Raw genomic sequence first — 25,833 nt, 5'->3', positions numbered from 1 at the left:
TTTGCATGCAACTGAGAAGCAGCACAGGGCGGGCTCCTGCCCTCTTCACTCACCTCCCCCTCCGTTGACTGCAAGTGGAGCTCCTTCCTGCAGGTGGCCTTGAAGTCTCCTGCAGCAGCACTCACCTGGACCCCTCTAGGAGCTTCCATTATCAAGGATCTGGTGGGTGATTCAAGTCTGAAGGAAAAACAAAAAAATCATTAATAGAAAAGAGAAAAATTAAGATGAAGTCAAAGATAGTACTAGTGAACAAAAATTAATAAATAAAAAAACAGGCAGGCGTAAATAAAAACTCTGCCTTTTATAGAAGAGCTAAAATGACTTTTAGTATGATTTCTCAATTGCCTTATTTCTTTTTTTTCTTTCTTTTTTTGTGGCTCTTTCTGAACTCTTCACTTGTTAACAACAATTTTTTACTGTCATTTGCATAATGATTTAATAACAGTTTCCTTTGTTTTTTCCCTTCAATAATGCTCATGAAAAATAGGCCCTGTTAACTTTACTTGTATAAATCTTTTATACATTATCAATATTAATGATGGAGGTTAAATGAATAAATTACTACAAACTTAGCGTGTAAGTACCCCTTAATAAAAATTCTCTGCCTTTCCAAGATGAGAGAGCTTAATGAAATTCATTAATATTGCAAACTTTTAAGCATACACAAATTTTCATATACTTGAAAATTTTGGAAGTATTTATTGCAATGACTCAATGAATAAGACATGTCTTCTCATCAACTGACCTTTATGGCTAAATAAAATGCCTTCTAATGAATGACAATAGTCTGATAACAAAACAAACAATTAGAGAGAAGAGGGTGATACACAAGTACAAATGTAATGAAAAGGTTCACAACTTAAAATTTTGAGACAGAAATCAAGTGTTTTAGATAACTGTCCTTGAAAAACAAGATAGTTGAGAAACAATTTCAAAATTTTCTTCAAATATGAATCTAGAGAAAAGAGTAAAAGAAGATAGAATGCAGGAACTAGATTACAGGATGAGGAAGAATCCATGAGTTGGTTTTCTTGGATAAACACTCAGCTTTGGGGCTAAGACTTCCTGTGCTCGTCCTTGATGTGGGACCTTAGGATTAAGATCCTGCCAGATCGTAATCAGAACAACTGGTTCTCTCTGAGACAACAGATCAACAGTTGTTTTGTAGGTAGAGCCACATCAAATTGCTACAACCCTGAAGGTCAGCTCTCCCTCCATAGTGAAGTTGATTTTAAAGACTTCAGTATTGAAGGAATAGAACCAGCATCTAGAAGACAATTTCAATGCTTTAAATAGAATTCGTTATACACCAAAGCAACTTGGAAACTTTCATTTCTAAGGGTCTCTTGGACACCTGCATAAAAACCCTGGAGGACTCAGATTTGACTTATTTTTCAAAGCCTGATTTTGCTTTTTGTTGTTCATAAAAATCACACAGGTTCTTTGTAGAGCATTTGGAGATTTGGAAAGAAAAAAAATCACTTATAATCCTATTACTTACTAATACCCACTACTAACGTCTTTATACACAGTATCTAAATTTCAAAATCTGAATGTTAAAATCTGTATTTTATAATTGACTTCCTGAACACAGCCCCATACAAACCCCACCTTGAGCAGTGTATCCGAGACCACTACTATTTACCTTTGTTGTTAATTATGCATAACAATAATTGTAATTATACAAGTTTAGATATTATTGAACCATTCGCATAGCAGTTAGATATGAATTTAATTAAAATAGATTAATGTGCTAAAACAGATTATGAATTTGGCATTTGAGGAAACACAAACTCTGTGAACTTAGAAATGGGAGAAAAAGCACAAAATTGCATCAAATAATTAATATGGTTTAATTTGCTTCCAAAGATAATGCGTTTGGATTATTACCCATATACCTATACTAAATGTCTAAAAGATTTATACCATTTATTACTAAAACATTAAAATATGTCACCTATTTCTGTGCTTTGAATACTTCCAATCTCTTTATTAATTATTTAATCAGTAAATGTTTATTATATTCATTTTAGACCTCAGGTCAGTGTAGCCACAGAGTTGAGTGTTTTTCTAACATTGACTTAGAGGATCCTTATTTTCACATTCTATTCACAGAGGCAGTAAGGATTGAGAGCTGGCTAGAATTGGCTTCAGGGCACCTGAGCCAGCAGCAATAAGCCAGTTTCTTCATCCTTAAATTGACAATGATAATGGATTTTTATGGAATTGTTATGAGGATTAAGGAAGAGAACCATGGAGTGGGATACTATTTTAAAATATTTTAAAATACTATTTTAAAATTTTCTCCCCTGTCCCATTTCCTTGTTCCCCATGTTCTTTCCCCATTCCCTAAACAGTATTCTTTGCTACAAATGGTGGATGATAGAGCAGAGAAGCTGATAATGGTTTCTCAAACTTAGGGACATTTTCAGTTGAAAAACCCCAGCCTCTTAGAGTGTTGGTCTCAAATGTTCTCTGAGAAGGGTCCTGTGTTCTTTTACCAGAGGCCAAGTCCTAGGTTGTGGGATGTTTACTTGTTAGATATAGGAGTGTTGGGGATTGTTCCAGTTAGCTAATGCTGCCGGAATGCAAAACTCCAGAAATGGATTCGCTTTTATAAAGGGGATATATTTGGTTACAAAGTTACAGTGTTAAGGCTATAAAGTGTCCAAGGTAAGGTACCTTCACTGAAAGATGGCTGACGGCATCCGGAAAACCTCTGTTAGCTGAGAAGGCACATGGCTGGTGTCTGCTCCAAGTTCCGGTTTCAAGATGGCTTTCTCCCAGGACATTCCTCTCTAGGTCACAGCTCTTCTTCAAAATGTCACTCTCAGTTGCTCTTTGGGTGTTTGTCCTCTCTTAGCTTCTCTAGAGCAAGAGTCTGCTTTCAATGGCCATCTTCAAACTGTCTTTCATCTGCAGCTCCTCTCTCAGCTCCTGTACATTCTTCAAAGTGTCCCTCTTGGCTGTAGCAAGCTTGCTCCTTTGGTCTGAGCTTATATAGTGCTCTAGTAATCTAATCAAGGCCCATGCTGAATGGGCTGGGCCACATCTCCATGGAAATTATCCAGTGAAAGACCTCACCCACAGTTGAGTGAGCACATCTCCACGGAAACATCCGATCAAAAGTCTCCAACCCAATCAACACCAATATGTTTCCTGCCCACACAAGACTGCATCAAAGATAATGGCATTTTGGTAGGCCTAATACATCCAAACCAGCACAGGGAAGTAATGGTGTCTCAGGACAACCGAGGACAAGGTGAGCAAAAGGGCCTCAAAGAAGAGAGAACAATAGTGACCTGAGTTGAATGAAGACTGAAGAGGAGGTTAAAAGAGAGTGTCTTAGGAAATTCCAGCTTGGATCCATGAGGCTACCAATGACCAAATGTTACCCCCAATGCTTTGACACTGTGTAAGCCTCTTGGTATAAAAAATGCAACCCTGGGGAAAGAGAATAGAACTCAATTGACTAGGGTTGAATTTCTGTTATTCAGTGCAATGGAGGCCAAAAATCTAAATTAAGTTTAAAAGAGTATTTCCCCCTCTTATGTAACTAATTTTGTGGGACTAAGATATGTAACTGCTATAAATATATAAATATATATATATATATTACACATCACATGGTACATAATAGACAAATACTCTGTTGAAATGAGTAAGCTTTTGTATACACAGATGCAATACATATCTACTATTCGTCATTAAGATTTTAACTATATACTTCAATAGTCTTGATAAAATTAAATGTAGTAATTATTAAGAAAAATTATACAATTTTATATAAAAACACTGACTATTTTGAATAATATTCAACATCCAGGTGAGTATTATATCCTGGGGTTTTAAAATTAATTAATGAGTTTAACAAATATGAAATAAAAAATACAATATTTGGAGGATTTCCGAATTCTATTTTCAAATGAACATAATGAAGTAATCAAATATTTCTTATACACATGAAAATTAAAGCAAGCTTATGAGCAATTTTTTTATAAGCTTGCCTGACTATTTAGCACAAGCAAATAAGCTAATTGTTGTGATTAAAATATTGTAACAGAACCACAATACAGTTGGGGACCTAAAAACTTTCATAGTGACATTATTTTGAATAACATGATTTCATTGTGAGCACTGGTAGATGCATGTATTAGACATGAATCTTCCAGTGTCAATATTGCTAATTATTTCTATACTTATTGTGCATTTGAATGCAGTGTACCCCAAAATGCCATTATCTCTGATGCAGTCTTGTTTCGACAGACATATTATTGTTGATTAGATTGTAATTCTTTGATTGAATGTTTCCATGGAGATGTGAACCACCCAACTGTAGGTGATAACTCAGATTAGATAATTTCCATGGAGGTGTGGACCTACCTATTCAGCATGGGCCTTGATTAGTTTACTGGAGCACTATATAAGCTCAGACCAAAGGAGCAAGCTTGCTACAGCCAAGAGGGACACTTTGAAGAATGCCCAGGAGCTGAGAGAGGAACTACAGTCTACGGAGACATTTTAGAGATGGCAGTTGAAAGCAGACTCTTGCTCCAGAGAAGCTAAGAGAGGACAAACGCCCCAAGAGCAACTGAGAGTGACATTTTGAAGAGGAGCTGTGACCTAGAGGGGAACATCTTGGGAGAAAGCCATTTTGAAACCAGAACTCTGGAGCAGACACCAGCCATGTACCTTCCCAGCTAACAGAGGTTTTCCAGATGCTATTGGCCATCCTCTAGTGAAGGTACCCGATTATTGATGCATTACCTTGGACACTTTATGGCCTTAAGACTGTAACTTTGTAACCAAATAATCCCCTTTATAAAAGCCAATCCATTTCTGGTATTTTGCATTACAGGCAGCATTAGCAAACCGGAACAGATTTTGGTACCAGAGAAGTGGGGTGCTGCTGAGTTTGCAAATACCAAACATGTTGGAATGGCTTTTTAAATGGATACGGAGAAGATTTTGGAAGAATTGTGATGAGCTTGATAGAAAAGGCCTCGACTGCTTTGAAGAGATTGTTGGTAGAAGTATGGACTTTAAAGACACTTTTGATGAGGACTTAAACAGAAGTGTTGACAGTGTCATTGTGAACTGGAAGAAAGGTGATCCTTGTTTTAAAGTGGCAGAGAATTTGGCAAAATTGAGTTCTGGTGTCAGATGGAAGGAAGAATTTGAGAGCAATGAGCTGGGACACTTGCTGATGAGATTTCAAAAGTAAAAGTTGTGGATATAGAATGGCTTCTCCTTGCAGCTTATAGTAAAACATGAGCAGAGATCAGTGGGGCAGGATGGTGGAGCGGTGAGGAACAGAGTTTTGTCTCTCCCCTAGAGCTGCTGGCAGTTACCCAGGAACTATATGAAACAGTGTTTTCGGGGTCTCCAATGGCCAGTCACACATTGGACACAAGTTTGGAATTGGAGGAAAAGCTGAGATCGCAGCGAACATTGTAAGTTCCCCGGACCAGGGGTCTGGCGCCCCTCCCCACCCACACCTCACAGACTGTCTTGCTGCCGGCTCCCTGAAAGGGGGGAAAAAAAACAAAAAACAGCAATCTGCTGAGGGCAAGAAGGGAGGCTCAACCCAGCCTCAACTGCAGAATTAATTAACAAATTAATTAACTAACTTTGGGAGCTGGGGTGCTAAAGAAGGGCTGGGCTCTGAGAAGTGGGGGCACGTAAAAGCAGGCACCCATTCCCAGACTCCAAAAAACCATTTTTTCCCCTACATTTTGTCCCTTCTGGCTTCTCACTGATCCCTTATCTTTTTGCATTTCAATAGCCCCCAGCAGGGGTGGAATTGAAGCCTTTGGAGAGTAATTATCAGACAATAGCCCAAAGCATATCTTTAAATGCTCTATTCTGACACTGACAAAACTTCCAGGCTGGGGAAAGACCTTTAAAAGAGACTCTTTTTCTTTTTTTTTTTTTTCCTTTTTTCTTTTTCTTGATTTCTTTTCTACTTTTTTTTTTTAAATCTAAAAGTAATATATGTGGTTATATTCTATCAGAAAGCCCAGGTTGAGGGACTAGGCTGGGCTTGGGGGAGACAGAGTACCCGCAGTGTCTTTGAATTCCGTATTCACTACTGAAGGCCTCCACCCCTGTCTTTAATTGGCAACTCAGGCTGACCAAGGAATCTACCTGGAGAGGCCCCAAAGAGGAGAGAGGAGAAGGGAATAGTGCCCCTGAGAGACAACCAGAGTTCTGAGGATTGGGAGAGTGGAGGAAGGTCCAGCTCAACTGGCAGTCCTCCTTCTGGGAATTCAGACCCCAGGGGCTGGAATTCAGATTCCAGCTTCAGTCAGCCATGCCCCTGACAGGATCAGAGTCACCAGGAGAACTAAAGGCTCCATACCTCCTTACACTGGTGGGGGAGCTGCGGGCTGGCCAGTGCCACCTGCTGGACAGGAGAGGAAAAGCACCATAGGAGGGTCTCATTCTCAGGAAAACTCCATACCGTCCCAATGAGACCTGGGCCTCACTAGACTGGGAAAATCTGACTGGGGTCAACCATATCTGAGGAGACCCAATCACAAAAAGGTTACATAGAGGCAGAGCAAGAAGCAGAAAAAACAAGAGGGGAAAAATTCTGATCAACTAAACAGAACCTAAGTTAGAGGTCTAGAATAAGTTGAACTGAATAACAGAGGCCAGAAAACAAAGCCAACCAACAAGAAAACCACTAGGTAAAAGACAGAAAACAAGCTCCAAAATAAACTAATCAAGAAAATCAGAAGCCTAGACAACATAAGATAACAAGCCATACCAGGAAACACGAAAACATGGACCAGCCAAAGGAACAAACTAATAGCTCAGCTGAGACACAGGAGTGGAGGCAACTAATGCTAAATAAATTTGATGAAATGAAGGAAGATATAGCAAAAGAGCTGAAGGATATAAAGAAGACACTGGCTGACCATAAAGAAGAATTCATAAACTTAAAAAAACAAATGGCAGAACTCATGGGAATGAAGGCCACAATGGAGGAGATGAAAAACACAATGGAGGGACACAACAGTAGATTTGAACAGGCAGAAGAAAGGATCAGTGAACTGGAAGACAGGTCATTCGAATTCATACACACAAAAGAACAGATGGTGAAAAAAATGGAAAAATATGTGCAGGGTCTTAGGGAGCTGAGTGACAACATGAAACGCACAAATATACGTGTTATGGGTATCCCAGAAGGAGAAGAGAGGGGAAAGGGGTCAGAAAGAGTAATAGAAGACATATTCACTGAAAATTTCCCAACTCTTATAAAAGACAGAAAATTAGAGATTCAAGAAGTACAACGTACCCCAAATAGAATAGATCCCAATAGACCTACTCAAAGACACTTACTGGTCAGATTGTCCAATGTCAAAGACAAAGAGAAGATTCTGAAAGCAGCAAGAGAAAAGCAATCCATCACGTACAAGGGAAAGTCAATAAGACTATGTACAGATTTCTCTGCAGAAACCATGGAGGCAAGAAGACAGTGGCATGATATATTTAAGATACTGAAAGAGAAAAACTGCCAACCAAGAATTCTATATCCAGCAAAACTTTCCTTCAAAAATGAGGGAGAGATTAAAACATTTTCAGACAAACAGACACTGAGAGAGTTTGTGAATAAGAGACCGGCACTACAAGAAATACTAAAGGGAGTGCTACAGGCTGATAGGAAAAGACAGGAGAGAGAGAGTTGGAGAAGAGTGCAGAAATGAAGATTATCAGGAAAGGTAAAAGGAGAGGAAAAAATAAGATATGACATATAAATTCCAAAAAACAAAATGGTAGTAGAAAGTACTGCCCTTACAGTAATAACACTAAACGTAAATGGATTAAACTCCCCAATAAAAAGACACAGACTGGCAGAATGGATTAAAAAACAGGACCCATCTATATGTTGTCTACAAGAAACTCACTTTAGACACAAGGACAAACATAGACTGAAAGTGAAAGGTTGGAAAAAGATATTTCATGCAAACAACAACCAGAAAAAAACGGGAGTAGCTATATTAATATCAGACAAATTAGACTTCAAAAGTGAAACAATTAAAAGAGACAAAGAAGGACACTATATATTAATAAAAGGGTCAATTCATCAAGAAAACATAACAGTCATAAATATTTATGCACCAAACCAGAATGCCCCAAAATTCATGAGGCAAACACTGCGATCACTGAAAGGAGAAATAGATACTTCTACAATAATAGTTGGAGACTTCAATACACCACTCTCATCAATGGATAGAACATCTAGACAGAGGATCACTAAAGAAACAGAGATGTTGAATTGTATGATAAATGAACTAGACTTGACAGACATTTATAGAACACTACATCCAACAACAGCAGGATACACTTTTTTCTCAAGTGCTTATGGAACATTCTCTAGGATAGACCACATGTTGGGTCACAAAGCAAGTCTCAACAAATTTAAAAATATTGATATTATACAAAACACTTTCTCAGACCACAATGGAATGAAGTTGGAAATAAACAGAAGGCAGAAGGCCATAAAATTCACAAACTTATGGAGGCTAAACAACACCCTCTTAGAAAATCAGTGGGTAAAGGAAGAAATTACAAGAGAAATTAGTAAATACCTCGAGGCAAATGACAATGAAAACACAACTTATCAAAACTTATGGGATGCAGCAAAGGCGGTGCTGAGAGGGAAATTTATTGCCCTAAATACCTATATTAAAAGAGAAGAGAGAACAAAAATTGAAGAGTTAACTGCTCACCTGGAGGAATTAGAGAAAAAACAGCAAACTAACCCCAAAGCAAGCAGAAGGGAGGAAATAACAAAGATTAGAGTAGAAATAAATGCAATTGAGAACAGGAAAACAATAGAGAGAATCAACAAAACCAGAAGTTGGTTCTTTGAGAAAATCAATAAAATCGATGGACCACTGGCTAGGCTAACAAAAAAAAAAAAAGAGAGAGCAGATGCAAATAAATGCAATCAGAAATGGGAAAGGAAATATAACTACTGACACTGCAGAAATTAAGGAGATAATGAGAAGATACTATGAGCAACTATATGCTAATAAACTAGACAACTTAGATGAAATGGACAACTTCCTAGAAAAGCATAAACAACCAACATGAACTCAAGAAGAAATAGATGACCTCAACAAACGAATCACAAGTAAAGAGATTGAGTCAGTCATCAAAAAGCTCCCAAAAATGAAAAGCCCAGGACCAGATGGTTTCACATGTGAGTTCTACCAAGCATTCATGAATGAATTAGTACCAATCCTGCTCAATCTCTTCAAAAAAATTGAAGAAGAGGGAAAGCTACCTAACTCTTTCTATGAAGCCATCATCACCCTAATACCAAAACCAGGCAAAGATACTACAAAAAAAGAAAATTATAGACCAATTCCTTTAATGAATATAGACACAAAAATCCTCAACAAAATACTCGCAAATCGAATCCAGCAGCACATTAAAAGAATTATACACCACGACCAGGTGGGATTTATTCCAGGTATGCAAGGCTGGTTCAACACAAGAAAATCAATTAATGTAATACACCACATCAATAAATCAAAGCAGAAGAACCACATGATCATCTCGATTGATGCAGAAAAGGCATTTGACAAAATTTAGCATCCTTTCCTGATGAAAACACTACAAAGGATAGGAATAGAAGGGAACTTTTTCCATATGATAAAGGCAATATATGAAAAACCCACAGCTAACATCACACTCAATGGGGAGCGACTGAAAGCTTTTCCTCTAAGATCAGGAATAAGACAGGGATGCCCACTATCACCATTGCTATTCAACATTGTGCTGGAAATTCTAGCTAGAGCAATTAGGCAAGAAAAAGAAATAAAAGGCATCCAAATTGGAGAGGAAGAAGTAAAACTTTCACTATTTGCAGATGACATGATTCTATATGTAGGAAATCCAGAAAAATCTACAGCAAAGCTACTAGAACTAGTCAATGAATACAGCAAAGTAGCACACTACAAGATCAACACGCAAAAATCTGTAGTGTTCCTATACACAAGTAATGTGCAACAAGAGGAGGAAATCAAGAAAAAAATCCCATTTACAACAGCAACGAAAAGAATCAAGTATTTAGGAATAAACTTAACCAAGGACACAAAAGACCTTTACATAGAAAACTATGAGAAACTGCTAAAAGAAATTGAACAAGACCTGAAAAAATGGAAGAACATACCATGTTCATGGATTAGAAGACTAAATATAGTTAAGATGGCAATTTTACCTAAACTGATTTACAGATTCAATGCAATACCAATTCAAATCCCAACAACTTACTTTACAGAAATAGAAAAACCAATAACTAAATTTATTTGGAAGGGTAAGGTTCCCCGAATAGCCAAAAATGTCTTGAGAAAGAGGAGTGAAGTGGGAGGTCTCACACTACCTGACTTTGAAGCATATTACAAAGCTACAGTGCTCAAAACAGCATGGTACTGGCATAAGGACAGATATACTGATCAATGGAATTGAATTGAGTGTTCAGAAGTAGACCCTCACATCTATGGACAACTGATCTTTGATAAGGCAGTGAAGCCGAAGCAACTGGGAAAGAGCAGCCTGTTCAATAAATGGTGTTTGGAGAACTGGATATCCATTTCCAAAAGAATGAAAGAGGATGTCCATCTCATACCTTATACCAAAATTAACTCAAAGTGGATCAAAGACCTAAACATTAGCACCAAGAGCATAAAACTCTTAGAAGAAAATGTAGGGCAATATCTTAAAGAGCTTGTGAAAGGAGGTGTCTTCTGAGACCTCACACCCAAGGCATGAGCAACCAAAGAACAAATAGAGAAATGGGATCTCCTCAAAATTAAACACTTTTGTACATCAAAGGACTTTGTCAGAAAAGTCAAAAGGCAACCCACACAATGGGAGATGATATTTGGAAACCACATATCAGATAAGGGTTTAATATCCCGAATATATAAAGGAATCCTGCATCTCAATAACAGAAAGACAAACAATCCAATTAAAAAATGGGCAAAAGACATGAACAGACATTTTTCTGAAGAGGAAATACAAATGGCTCAAAAGCATATGAAAAAATGCTCAACTTCACTGGCTATTAAGGAAATGCAAATCAAAACCACAATGAGATATCATCTCACACCTACCAGAATGGCCATTATCCAAAAAACAGAAAATGACAAGTGCTGGAGAGGATGTGGAGAAAGAGGCACACTTATTCATTGTTGGTGGGAATGTAGAAGGGTGCAACCACTCTGGAAGACAGTATGGAGGTTCCTCAGGAAGCTAAATATAGATTTGCCATATGACCCAGCTATTCCATTGCTGGGTATATACTCAGAGGAACTGAAACTTAAGACACAAACAGACATTTGTAAACCAATGTTTATTGCAGCATTGTTCACAATTGCCAAGAGATGGAAACAGCCCAAATGCCCATCAAAGGACGAGTGGATAAACAAACTGTGGTATATACACATGATGGAATATTATGCAGCTGTAAGACAGAACAAAGACATGGATCATGTAATAATGTGGATGAACCTTGAGGACATTATGTTGAGTGAAGTTAGCCAGAAACAAAAGGACAGATTCTGTATGGTCTCACTAATATGAACAGACATTAATGAACAAACTTTGGGAGTTAAAAGCTGACAAAGCAGGTGACCAGGAGATAGAAAGAGGGCAGAGATCAGCCATTTGATGCTGAAGGACTACAGAATGTTTACGATTGATTGCATAGATCCAGAAATAGATAGCATAATACTGTGTGATGGTAGCATGGTATTGTAAGTACACTGAACAAAGATGTCTGTGAGTAAAGCTGAAAGAGGTGGGATAGGAGAATGTATGACACCAGAGGTAAAGATAGATGATAAAGACTGGGACTGTATAATGTGGCAAAAACTGGAGTGGCCAATGACTGTTACTAAATATACAAATATAAAAATGTTTTTGCATGTGGGAAAGCAAATGAATGTCAACCATGTAGAAATTTGAAAAAGGGATGGTATTCAGGAAAAAACATAATCAAAGCAAACTGGAGTCTATGGTCAACAGTAACATTGTAATATACCTCCATTAAATTTAACAAAGGCAATATGCCAATGCTAAATGTATATGGGAGGGGGATATAGGGGAGTAATATGGGATTCTTGGTAGTGGTGTTATTTGCTGTCCTTAGTAGTATATTGTATTGTATGACATGTTATTTTCCTTTTTATCATTTTTTCTTATTGCTAAAAAAAAAAAAACAATTTTTCTTAAAGTAATCAGTATGTTCAAGTGCTGATTGTGGTGATAAATGTACAACTTTATGATGATACCATGAACAACTGATTGTACACTGTGGATAAATGTATGGTATGTGAACATAACTCTATAAAATTGTAGGAAAATATACATATAGGAGTAAAAGTGTTGGAGAAAACATGGTGAGAGGGATGATACCTCACCAATATGGACTAACTACAATGTGTAAACTTAGAATTGAATCTTAGAACATAGCCTAACATGGACACAATGATTGTAATAGTCCCTAGATTGTAAGCTTTTACCGCAGTTAACTCTATCCCTGAATTGTAAGGCCTATCTCTAAACTTTGAGATGCTGATCCCCCAGCGTATAACCTGATTGGTCTCTGGAACAATGCATATCTCTGAGACACCTGAAACTCAGAGCTAGAGCTTGGCAGATATGAATGTCAGTATTAGTGCATACAGCCACTGTCAAAAAAAAAAAAAAAAAAAAAGCTGAAAAAGAGCCCAGACTTCAATTAGTGATATGAATGAAGCAGGTCTGGTTAAGACCAGGGCAAGCCAGGCCAAAGGATAAAGGTTGAAACTGATTGTGTTTTAAAACTTCAATTTTCATGTGAGACCAAGGGAATAGATATCTATTTGGTACAGGATCTAAATTTTCTAAATGGTGCAACTCTACAGTCGATTTGTTCAAACACCACAATTGTGTGGATCTTTGAATAGGAAGTGAGGTACAATAGGTTAGTATAGGTTGGAGTGAAATAGTGACACATCCTAGAGTAATTTGGGCAGATAATAAAAAATATATTTACAGCCTCCCCCTCCCCAGCCCCGAGGATCTGGGGGAAGGTGCGGATGTGTTGGACATCCTCACCTGGACTGGTGTTGATGTTGTCACAAACATTGGGACTGGCGGTTTGATGTGCTGAGCCCTCGAGCATGGGACTTGCCCTTATGAAGCTCATTACCACAAAGGAGAGTCTAAACTTGTATGTAATGGTGCCTAAGAGTCTCCCCCTGAGTACCTCTTTGTTGCTCAGATGTGGGCCTCTCTCTCTCTAACTGAGCCATCTTGACAGGTGAACTCGCTGCCCTCCCCCTTACGTGGGACCTGACTCCCAGGGGTGTAAATCTCCCTGGAAACACAGAGTATGACTCCCAGGGATGAATGTGGACCCGGTATCGTGGGACTGAGAGTATCTTCTTGACCAAAAGGGGGATGCAAAATGAGACGAAATGGTTTCAGTGGCTGAGAGATTCCAAATGGAGTCGAGAGGTCACTCTGGTGGACATTCTTATGCACTATATAGATAACACCTCTTAGGCTTTAATGTATTGGAATAGCTAGAAGTAAATACCTGAAACTACCAAACTCCAACCCAGCAGTCTGGACTCCTGAAGACAATTATATAATAATGTAGATTACAGGGGGTGACAGTGTGATTGTGAAGACCTTGTGGATCACACCCCCTTTATCTAGTGTATGGATGAGTGGAGGAATGGGGATAAAAACTAAAGGACAAATGGGGTGGGATGGGGGGATGATTTGGGTGTTCTTTTTTCACTTTTATTTTTTATTCTTGTTCTGGTTCTTTCTGATGTAAGGAAAATGTTCAGAGATAGATTGTGGTGATGAATGCATAACTATGTTACCATACTGTGGACAGTGGATTGTGTATCATGGATGATTGTATGGTGTGTGAATGTATTTCAATAAAACTGAATTTAATAAAAAAAAAACAATCATATCTTCAATATACAAGGTTATTTTTATCATTATTAAAAATATTTCCTTTTTTGTATATGTATATGATAGTGAATTCATGGAATATTTCTGGAAGGATACATAAAAAGCTGGTAATGGTAGGTGAACTGGGAATTGGGAGGAGGAGGGAGAGTTGGCATTGCATATTTTCTTTTCATTGGATACACTATGTGTGCTGGTTTGTATGTATTATGTCCCTCAGAAAAAGCCATATTCTTTGATGCAGTCTTGTGGGTGCAGACATATTAGTGTTGATTAGGTTGGAACCTACTGACTGATTGTTTCCATGGAGATGTGACTCAATCAACTGTGGGCAAGACCTTTGATTGAATGATTTCCATGGAGCTGTTACCCCATCCATTCAGGGTGGGTCTTAATTAAATCACTGGAGCTATATAAAACAGCTGATAAATAGAAGGAACTCAGAGCTGCAGCAGGGACAGACATTCTGAAGACAGCCATTGAAAGCTGATATTTTGGAGAATGCCATTTTGAAACGCAACCTGGGAGCAAACAGATGCCAGCCATGTGCCTTCCCAGCTAACAGAGGCTTTCTGGATGTCAATGGCCTTTCTCCAGTGAAGGTACCCTTTATTGATGCCTTACCTTGGACCTTAAGACTGTGACTTTGTGACCAAATAAACCCCCTGTATAAAAGCCAAAAAAAAAAAAAAAAAAATGTGAGCAGAGAGAGATAAACTTAGAACTGAAATCTTGGGTTCAAAGAAATCAGAAACTGATGGTTTGAAAAATTCTGGGCTTCCAGTGGGTGGAACCCCAGCAGCTACAGCCCAATGTGAGGATGTAACCAAACATGGAACCCAGCCACCATTTCAGTACAAGCCAGGATTCAAGATGGAGTTATCTGGAAAGGATCTGTGGAAAGTCCTGTTGTCTGACAGCTTTGACCTCTGTGTGCTTCATGTGAAGGCAACAGAATTTTTGTGAGATCTTTATGAATGGAGCTGCTGCCAGTCTGGACTGGAGGAGACAGACAAGGAACAAATTGAAGGAAAAATTTGTTCAAAGACAGAGCCATGGAGGTTGACATCTGGAATGAATAGGTCTCGGGCTGGGAGAGTGGAGTGGCCCACATGCGTGGAAAGGGTGAGTTTGCCCTGGGGGTTGAGGGCAGGTCTTCCAACTTGATGTTCAGGAAGAGTTCTGCCACCTCAGGCCCCAGAGAGGGTGGAAAACATTCCCTGGGGGATTGGGGAGAGCCTGGCTGCCACCCCACTATTCAGAGAGGGCAGAGCCTTTGCTCTGGAGAGGCAGAGTCCTGGTGGTGAGGAGGGTGGGACCAAGAAGAAGGTGGTCTTCCCAATGTGTGAATATGTTGGAGCACTCACCGAAGTGTTTGGAGATAAAAGGACTACAGCATAGGCCCTTGGAAAGTGTGGGAAAGCCGCTCAAGCCCCAAGGATGCAATGTCATTCTGTAAATAACTCTCAGACTTTGAAATCTAATGGAGGTTGCCCTGCAGGTTTTAGGAATTGTTTTGGTCCCTTAAACCCTGCTTCCCTTACTGCTTCTCCTTATGGCAATGGGAATGTTTACCCTATGAATGTCCCTCCTTTGTATATTGGAAGTACATAACTTGTTCTAAGTTTCACAGGTCCACAGCTAGAGCAGAATTATGCCTTAGGAGAGACCACATCTGTAACGGATTCTGATGGGATCTTGTACTTACCTATTGCAACTGAAATGATTTAAGTTTTTGTGATATTGTTATGGGATGAATACATTTTACATATGGAAAGATCATGTCATTTTGGGGTCCAGGGGGTGGAATGTGCCAGTTTGAATGCATTGTGTCCCCCAAAATGCCATTATCTTTGATGCAATCCTTGTTTGGACAGACATATTAGTGTTGATTAGATTGTAATTCTTTGATTGAGTGTTTCCATGGAGATGTGACCCACCCAACTGTAGGTGATAACTCTGATTAGATAATTTCCATGGAGGTGTGTCCCCACCCATTCAGCATGGGCCTTGATTAGTTTACTGGAGCACTATATAATCTCAGAAGGAGCAAGCTTGCTACAGCCAAGAGGGACACTTTGAAGAACACACAGGAGCTGAGAGAGAATCTGCAGCTTACAGAGACATTTTGGAGATGGCCTTTAAAAGCAGACTTTTGCTCCAGAGAAGCTAAGAGAGGACAAAGGCCCCAAAAGCAACTAAGAGTGACATTTTTGAGGAACTGCAGCCTAGAGAGGAATGTCCTCGGAGAAAGCCATTTTGAAACCAGAACTCTGGAGCAGACACCAGCCACATGCCTTCCCAGCTAACAGAGGTTTTTTGGATGCCATTTGCCATCCTCCAGTGAAGGTACCCGATTGTTGATGTGTTACCTTGGACACTTTATGGCCTTAAGACTATAACTGTGTAACCAAATAAACCCCCTTTAAAAAAGCCAATCCATTTCTGGTATTTTGCATTATGGGCAGCATTAGCAAACCAGAACACTTATATATATACACACATGTTACTCTAGGTCAATCATATGCTGAATAAGGGGAAAAAAGGCATTTATCTACAAGTGATATGCAAACTTTGCTCGACATCTCCATCTAGTCTTTGAGAGTGTTAAACTCCATGAATTTGACAATAAGTTAGTTAATATTTATAGTTAAGCATAATCAGCTCCAATGCCCTTTTAAAGGGATTGAAAAATTAAGTTGTCATATTATCATGATTTTAAGCAAAAACCACCATGGAACAAATGATTTTAGGCACAAAGTTTTTAAAAATTATAAAAAAGGAAAATATCACATATTATTAGCCATAACAACTAAGAAAAATAGGCTGATGATTGTACAATACTATATTTCATTGGCTATTTTATAAATAATATTTTTTCCAGGCCCTTACAAGAAGCTGGGTGGTTCTAGAAGTTATATTACAAATTGAAGGACAATAGAAAAGCATTCCCTATGTTGAAAGTCCTTCTGCATCCTTTAAAGTCATCTAAGTTATTCCCAGGAACTAGTCTGGGCAATTGAGGTATAAACTCACTGAAATTTAATTACAATGCATAAGAGTTTCAGCAGCGTAATCAGTGAATTAAATTTAGGGCTTTGAATAAGAAGCTCATAGGTTCCACATGAGTTCTAATTCAAATTTTAAATCCAGTTAACCTCTCTGTGGCTCAGTTACCTAATAAATATAAAATCATAGTCATAAAACTTTTAAAAATAGAATATTATAGCAAAAACCAAAACATCATTAAATTTGTCCTTCATCAGTGAGTTAGCCATTTAATTATAATAATATAATAAAACCTAATGTTTATTAGTGAGAACTTATTCCTAACTAAAACCTTTGCATGTATTATCTCTTAATCATCCCATCAGTACTGAGAAGAGGGCACTCGAATATCCCTATTTTATCTAGGAACTTCTTGAATTTTTGTATGGTTGAGTGATTTTCCCAGTATTATACAGCTAGTGGGTAATAGAGCTAGTTCACAGTCTATAAAGCCTCCATTGGTGTTTAGTATTTGATATATTTATGAATTCTTCTAGGGCAGGAATTTACTTTCTTACTCATTAATGTACCCATAGCATATAGTATATATGGAAGATATATGGTAGATACTCAGTAAAGTTGCTGAATAAGTAAATGAATGAAATAGTGAACAACATTTTAGCAAAATTCCAAGTGTCTGGATTTACTGGTAATTGAGTCATTAATTTTATCATTCAATCAACAAACACTGGTTGAGCATTTATGATCTGACAGCCACTAACCAGGAGAAAAAGGAGGTAAAGAAATCCTAGTCCTTGGCCCTAAGGAATTTTTATACCAGATCAATTACTCTAAATTGGTTTCCCCAGAGATGTATGAGAGGATACAGTTGTAAATTAAAATACTAGAACTTCTATTTATACATATGATTTCAAGATTTTTACTTACAATTTTTATGTGTGGTTTATAATGCACAAAATATATTAGTACCCTTCTACACACATATAATCTACAGCTCTAGATTCTGGATTGTAAATCAAGCTTTTTCTTGTTAATAAGTATGAAAACTACAGATATTAAATAACAAAATGCCTTTACAATTTTATTAAGACCATTCATCAAATAAAGAATAATCTCCATATCAACATAGGAATATGGTCATCTTTGAAAGAAATATTTGAATTAGACAAATTTTAGAACGGCCCAAGCACATGGTGCTCACAGTTAATCTTTCATAGAATTGAAAAGGCAGAACGTTGTAATGTGATGGCCTCTTGAAAATATTCAGTCCTAGAATACCACAAACTTAAGTCTATAATTGGAACTCAAATTAAAATTTATCCTATTTTTTATAATTTTATTTTGTAATAGCATGAATAAACATTTACATGTTTCATAGAAGTATCATTAAAAATAGTTTCATATTCCCAATTTTCCAAAACTTTAGAATTTGCTTGAGAATTTAATTTATTTTGCATTTCATCAGTCATTCTCTATGCTTTCAAGAAAGACTTGAAGTCATCCTCTGTTTCAATATTCTTTGACAAGATAGCCCAAGTAACTCTATTAACTTAGTTTTAATTTCTTTTTACATACTTTGTTCTACCAGGATAATTTATTTGAAATCATCTCTGCTAATTTCCAATTCACTTCCATGTGGAAAAATTCTCTATGCAGTTGATTACCAAGAACTTGTACACAATCCCTTGAGTTCATCTCCTTCAGAAGTTTTGAAAATCCCAGCATTTTAAAACTATATGAACACTGTGCAGATGTGAGTGTTTAAGTGGGTGATTGATAGACATATGCATCCATAAGTTTTGAAATATTTATATGGATTTGGGAGTAGCTAAATAATCTGGAAAAGCCAAGTGCTGTAACGATAAATGAAATAAAAGTAAAAACAGTAGGTTCTTAATAGGATAAAAGGTATGTAGACTCTGGCGGGTGCTCAGATGATTTACAACAACAAATGAATTGTGGAAACTAAGGTCTGTTTTGAAAGGGAAGTCCGCATTATTTCAGCGGTTCTAGCACCTATTTTAAAAATGCATGCTGGATTTTCCCTTCCAGGATGGACAAGTTAGGGCCAAACAAATTGATATTCCTGCATCTAATAACTATAAACAGGGATAAAATACAAAATCAATAAATAATGGATCTGGAGTGTGAACAAAAGCAGGTGGATTATGGGAGGAAGTAAAAACTTTAAGAAGGGAGTGGTATTGGTGACTTTCACGTTTTTAAGGTTTATAATCTTAGGTCAGCCTGCAGTTGAAACTATCACTGAAATTCTGATAGAAAAGCAGAGGACAGAGTATGGAACAATCCTTGCTGCTGGAAAGTGAGGGGTAAACCTCAGAAAGGAGACACTCACAGAAGTCAGTGTACAAACAACAACCCTGAAACCATGCATGTATGGGACAGACTCCACAGAAAAGAAGAAAAAAAAAGGAAAGAAAAGAAAAAGGAAAAGAAAAATATCAATTGAGAATTGAGCTGCTGTACAAGATGAAGAATTTAGAATTAAGTCCAGTAAAATCAGTTGCCTCTTGAAACAGTACCAAAATAGGAATAGAACAAAATACAAAGACATACATTCATAATGTCAAGGATACAATCCAAAATTACTCATTATATGAAAAGTCAGGAAAATATAAACTGTTCTCTAGACAAAAGATCATCAATGGAGGCAAACCTGGAAATGACTCAGATGATTGAATTAGAAGACAAAAGACTAGGATTTTAAAGCAGCTATTACTTTGCTTAGTGAGGTAAAGAAAAATACTATATATACATATATATATATATATATATATATATATATATATATATATAACTGTAGCAGTTAAATAGAAACTAAAACAAAGAATTTATAAAATTGAAAACTACAATGTTTGAGATAAAAAATAATGAATAATCCCAACAGAATGGAGATGAGACAAAAAAGTCTGTGAACCTGAAGATAGATTAATCAATATTATCCAATCTGAGAAAATGTGAGGGGAAAAATAGATTGAATAAAACTAAGGAGACCTCAAGAATTTTATGATATACGTAAACTGTTAATGGGTGATTCCTAAAGCCTTTAGCAAGCACAAGCCTAGAAAAAGAAGCAGGCTCCACAGTTCCAGCTCCCCACAGGCTCAGGTAAGACAGAGAGGATCCTGCACTTTCCATTTGCCTCAGACTGATCTTCCTGATAGGAGGGCTAAGCGCTGAAGGAGACCACTAGCCAAAGAAGAGGCAATTTGCAAAACAATGCAAGGTGACTTTTGCTTTGATTTATTTGCTTTGATTCTTTCTTGGCATCCAAGAAAATCTGACATATTACTGACTGGATGCAAACTTAGCTCAGGGAGAAATCCCAGAGTATAAACTTTAAAATAGTAAAATGTACAATGCATAACAAAGGATTAAAGGACAACAACAAAAACAACAGCAACAACAGCAAACAGGAAATGATGACCCATCCAAAGGAAAAAGAGAAAAATCTAGAAACCATCAATGAAGAGGATGGACTTACTGGACAGAGACTTAAAAAAAAAAAAGATCCTTAATCTGCTCAGGAGACAAGAGAAAATAGGGAGAAAATAATAAGGATATGAGGAAAACAATGAATGAATGATACGGGAATCTTTCCAGAGAAATAATGACATTGAGAATGCAATAAATGACAGTTTCAACAGCAGACTGGAGATAGCAGAAGAAAGAATCAGTGATTATAAAGCTAAAACAACCGAAATGATTCAGGCTGAGGATCAGAAAGTAAAATGGATGAGAAAGAATGAACAGAGTCTAAGAGAACTGTGAGACACCATCAAGCATACCAGTATATGTATTATGGAAGTCCCAGAAGGAGAAGAAATAGAGTAAGGGACAGAAGGAATATTCAAAGAAACAATGGCAGAAAACTTCCCAAATTTAATGAAAGACATGAATATGCACATTCACAAAGTCCAACAAACCCCAAACAGGGTAAACTCAAAGAACCATGCTTAGACATGTAGAAATCAAACTGTCCAAGGCCAGAGACAAGGAGAGAGTTCTGAAAGCTGCAAGAGAAAAGAAAGAAGTTTATGTACAAGGGAATCCCAATAAGATTAAGTGTTGATTTCTCATCAGAAACCACAGATGTAAGAGGGCAGTGGCATGAAATCTTTAAGGTAATGAAAGAAAACAATTGCCAACCAAGAATTTTATATCCAGCAAGACTCTCTTTAAAAAATGAGGGAGAGATTAAGTTTGTTTTGATTCTTTCTTGGCATCCAAGAAAATCTGATATATTACTGACTGGAAACAAAAGTTGAGGGAGTTCATTACCTCATTTCATTTTATATAATTCCAAAGATTAACTTGGAGTCTAGAAATCTTTCAGTTTTAAAGTGCATTCTTATAAGAATGGGAACGATGAAATATGCCAATTATACAATTAAACGTTAATGCATTTTTCTGAGTCAAGTAAAAATTTTTGGTATTCTTATAATAGTTAATGGAGCCAACATTGCATCCAATTTGAATCTCACTGAATTCCAAAAGATACATATACTCTTTGGCCAAAGGGCATTATGCAATGGCTTTCATCACTTCTCATCATAGGGAACAGAAACTCTTTTGAACTTAATAATTAGCTGTAAGAAATTAAATTAATTAATCTAAGAACTATAAAAGGAAGAACATTCACATTGGGCCATAACAGGAAACATACTATTTTGTCATTATCAACTACATTGTTACTCAGCATGCATTTCTTAGTGTTTTAAATTACAGATCTCTATTGCAATACAGTAATATCTGCTTATGTAACATATAGAAAATCTCTATATATGTAGTTTTAAAATGCACATGAAAACTAGACCAGAATTTGGCACATATTAAGTACCCATCAACATCAAACATCCTATTGAGTAAATAAATGATAGAAATCTATTACCTTTATTGCATCAAAATATTATCTAAATTCTGTATTTATAAACTTTTTTTCTTGGCAACAACAAAACCAAAGACAAAATGGCTAATCACTCTCCAAATTACCGTTTTATTTACTTGGCCAACTGATCTCACCTTACTGATTAGAATTAGGTGCTGACTAAAAGTACTTCTTATTGCTCTGGAAGGAAAATTGTCAGTAAGACTTGAAAAGGTCTTCTCAGACATTCTGCTTTTAATCTTCAGTACACAGATGAATAATTGAATACCTCCATCATTACTGTATTTTGCTTCTGTTTCAGCTTTTGAATTTAGACCAGTAACAAGCATCTTGGGGGTTGCCAATCTGCTTCATCACTAGCTGATAAACTTAACTCAGTGTTTAAATAATTGATGAATGATTGGGAAAATACAGAAACAATATACTAAAGATAAATTAACTTATAGTCACACTTATGAATTTTGAGACATGTCAGCAAGTTAATTACAATAGCAATTGGCTCTCATTTCTCTTTTGGCAAAAGACTTTTCAAAGTGAAAACTGCAAAATGAGGACATAATTATGAAAATTTTCAAAGTAAAAGTTTCCTATATAACATCATAATTTTAAAAATTTCATTGAGTCAATTAGTAAATTCTGATATCTACATTAAAACAAAACGCAAAAAATGATTAGAATCAATCCTCTTGACATGTGTCTTGGTAATAGACTAGCAACTGCTGTCACACTTCTTATCTCACATTCATTTAGTTAGTTTCCCCATTAGTTTTGCTAAGTTTAGTAATTCAAATTAACAAATATTTGTCAAATATTATTAAAAGTGAGATAGAGTGCCTGCTACTATAGATATAAAGATAAACAGGAAGATGTAGCTCCTGTTCTCAAAGAACTCACAACCTTGTTAGGTAGAGAGGCATAAAACAATCATGCAAAAATATGGAATTTCTGAGAAAAGAGTCATAAATAAGGATGGCAGCACACTATAAGATGCTATCAATGCATATTATTCAACCCTCCCAGATCCCTGGGGTTTCAGTATTGAGTAAATAATTATTATTTTGCTTTTATAGAAAAATGCTGCGATCACATGAAGAGGGCCACTTTTCCCTGATACTATTCCCTAAAACACTTGAATTTTGTTTTGTTCTGATAGTGAGAAACTGAGCTCTTTAGAAAATTTTATCATGGAACTACAAAGGTCTTCAAAATTACTGCCATGAAAGTATGACTTTTTAGCATTATGAACTTAAAATTTATTTTTCTGTTTTCATTCGATTAATTTTCCCCATTCAACCAGTGACATTTATGGAATATAATATTTTTACTTATTATTTTTATTTGTTTGCCAAGACCGAGACTCTCAGGCTGATGCTTTGGCCCAACTTTAAAAGTGATTTTTAACATGTGATTTATTTTTTACATAACTGCAAATGTGTTTTAGAAAGTAATTTACCTATCAGCAATTAATATTTCAAACATATTTAACCCCTAAATCTTAACTCATTTATTGAGTTAAGGACATCCATGGAGGAGTTACTAGATTTTAATATTTTAACTTTTAGTACCAGTTGCCATGATTATCCTGGGAGAATTGCCTATAATGCTGTCACCTCACAATTCTCCTGAGTAGAGAGGGCTTTTACATGTAACTTTAAGTTCTGCCTCTTTCTCATTACTGTTCACATTGCCTCTCTTCTTTATTTCCCCTTACATAATACTCCCTGTCCATGTATAGCTTTTCCTGCTCTCTGCCTCCCTTTTTTTAATGCCTCTGCATATCATGTTTCATTATCCATGCCAGATTTTCCAGAATCTTTTTTTGTCAGTCTTCCTCTCAACTTCCTCTAAAAGTGCCTTTTCTTTTCTTTTTACATACAAAAGAAATCGGATTGATTTCTTTTTAAATATGTTGTATTTATATTAGGGGGAAAAAGCCAGAGCAGGGGTTAGAATAATCATTCCTATTTTGTTACCCTCAACCAAACACCTAACTATTTATTTACCAGGTAGCTAGGTATTCAAGTATTTGGCATGTTTTCTATTTCAGTTCTTTATGTATTGAGGACAATCAATAGTGATTGAAACAGTGACACAGGTACAAGCACCAGCACTTACCTCAGATCTTGGGAAGGTTCTGCTCTAATGTGTGGCGTCTCTACAGAGTGCCCAAATACTGCTCCCTCGGTGCCTGGGAGTGACATGAAGACAGCAGTCAGTGCAAGGGCGTGGACAGACACGCTGGCTTTTATTTCCATTTATGGATGTCAAAAACTCTTCCAAAAGTAGAAAAATTGAAAACAGAAGTACAGAAAATGAAAGAAGAGTACAAGGTAGTAAAGACCCAATGAAGTTAAACCTAAATGTTACTGTATTAATCACTTTTAAGTTTATATTACCTAAACAAGTTCAGAATGAGTGAGAATTTTCATCCTCTGATAAAGAACAAAGACATATCCCCGTAGCCTACATTATTTCCCAGGGATGTATCATAATATTTGGTTGTATCTTTTTTTTTTTTTTTTGTAAATTGTGGGACATAAATGAAATCATGGCAGGTGAGTTCCAATAGGACAGATTATTAATTATTTAAAGACATACGTTGTAGAGTATGTAGAGATTCTCCTACACATGCTTCCACCTTTGATTAAAGTGATGATCAACCAGTAGAGAACATACCATGTTACTTCTATCTTTCTTGAGATAAGGCTCTATCTAATACCATGAATTGCTTTAACTCACTTCATTATAGTAGATTTGATAGATGGGGTCATAGTTATCTGAAGAGATTATGCACTTTAACATTTTTTCTCAGGCAATTGAATGTTATCTTAAACTTTCATTTACTGACTCCATTTTATTTCCTAGATTACCAAAGCTTTTCCATGCTTTAACTGAGCAATATTCATTGTTTTTCCTTTCAAATATCCAGTGGAAAAAAGCTTATTTTTTCAAGAAGATGACAAAATCTTTTTTTTTTAATTTCATATAAATATTTTAACTATTTCATTTTGGAATAAAAATTATTTTCTATTGGTCTGTTATTCTTCAGACATCTTGGTGTGAGAAAGTTGTCCCTGCACCATGGATGACTTCAATACTAGGTTAACGACACAATACAACAAAAAAAGTACAAAAAATAAAGCTACAAATGGATTGGCTTCTACTTACTGTGATTAATCATATAAAATGTATTAATTTAAAAACAATGAAGAAATTACCATTAGGAAATTAGGTCCAACATTTAAATTCCTTAAAAATAAGTGGCTATATAGTGAATGTATTAGAATCATCAGAAGACTACTTTACATAAAGCAGCAATGGCAAACTTGATCTTGAATCACAGAGGAAAAGATTTCTTCTGAGACTGTAACATGGATTTATCTATATTATGAATTTCTGAGGGCAAATTTATAAAGTTTGTCTGCAGTAAATTCCTAAAATTCCAGATTTCAATTTATAAGCTAAAAGCTATTGGCATTTGTTGACCTCCTACTGGGATTCAGTAGTTTGTTTTTACTTTTTCTAAAAAGGTTCTGTAGGGCATAAAGTGGTAATTAACTGTGTTTACAAATTAAGAGCAATTATTTCTTTAAGAGTTTTGCTCTTTTGATATCTTGTAAGATACTTTATTTGTGCAAGTGGAAAATTCTTTGAGAAGGGTCCTGAAAAGCAAATTAAGAGTTCGGGGTAAATATCTAATTACATGATTGTGGTTGAGGTGGCATTTGAAAGAATATTCCAAAGTGCAAATTTGTGTATCTCAATTCCTTTGGAACTTTAAAAACATTATATAGAAAGGATAGTACACATGTGCAAAGTTCAAAACTTAATTTCCTCTATTATATGATTATCCAAACTTCCTAGATAATGTGATAGAAATATAATTAAAGAACTAATGGTAGCAATGTTTATTTTCAAACACA

At 36.4% G+C, this 25,833-nt stretch overlaps 1 protein-coding gene across 1 annotated transcript in view; it reads right to left on the bottom strand.

The window, feature by feature from the left end:
- Positions 1-25,833, bottom strand: part of SGCZ (sarcoglycan zeta) — a 1,224,523-nt gene that overhangs the window by 14,095 nt on the left and 1,184,595 nt on the right. Inside the window, exons 6-7 of the mRNA XM_037831246.1 lie at positions 24,026-24,098; positions 54-177 (exon numbers count right to left, since the gene is read on the bottom strand). Of these exons, the coding sequence (XP_037687174.1) occupies positions 54-177; positions 24,026-24,098 (197 nt within the window). The remainder of the gene's footprint in view (positions 1-53; positions 178-24,025; positions 24,099-25,833) is intronic.

Source organism: Choloepus didactylus, chromosome 3, assembly GCF_015220235.1.
Source record: "Choloepus didactylus isolate mChoDid1 chromosome 3, mChoDid1.pri, whole genome shotgun sequence".
Classification (NCBI taxonomy): Eukaryota; Metazoa; Chordata; class Mammalia; order Pilosa; family Megalonychidae; genus Choloepus; species Choloepus didactylus.
The sequence above is the reverse complement of the archived record's forward strand: the minus strand, read 5'-3'. Positions and strand labels throughout refer to the sequence as shown.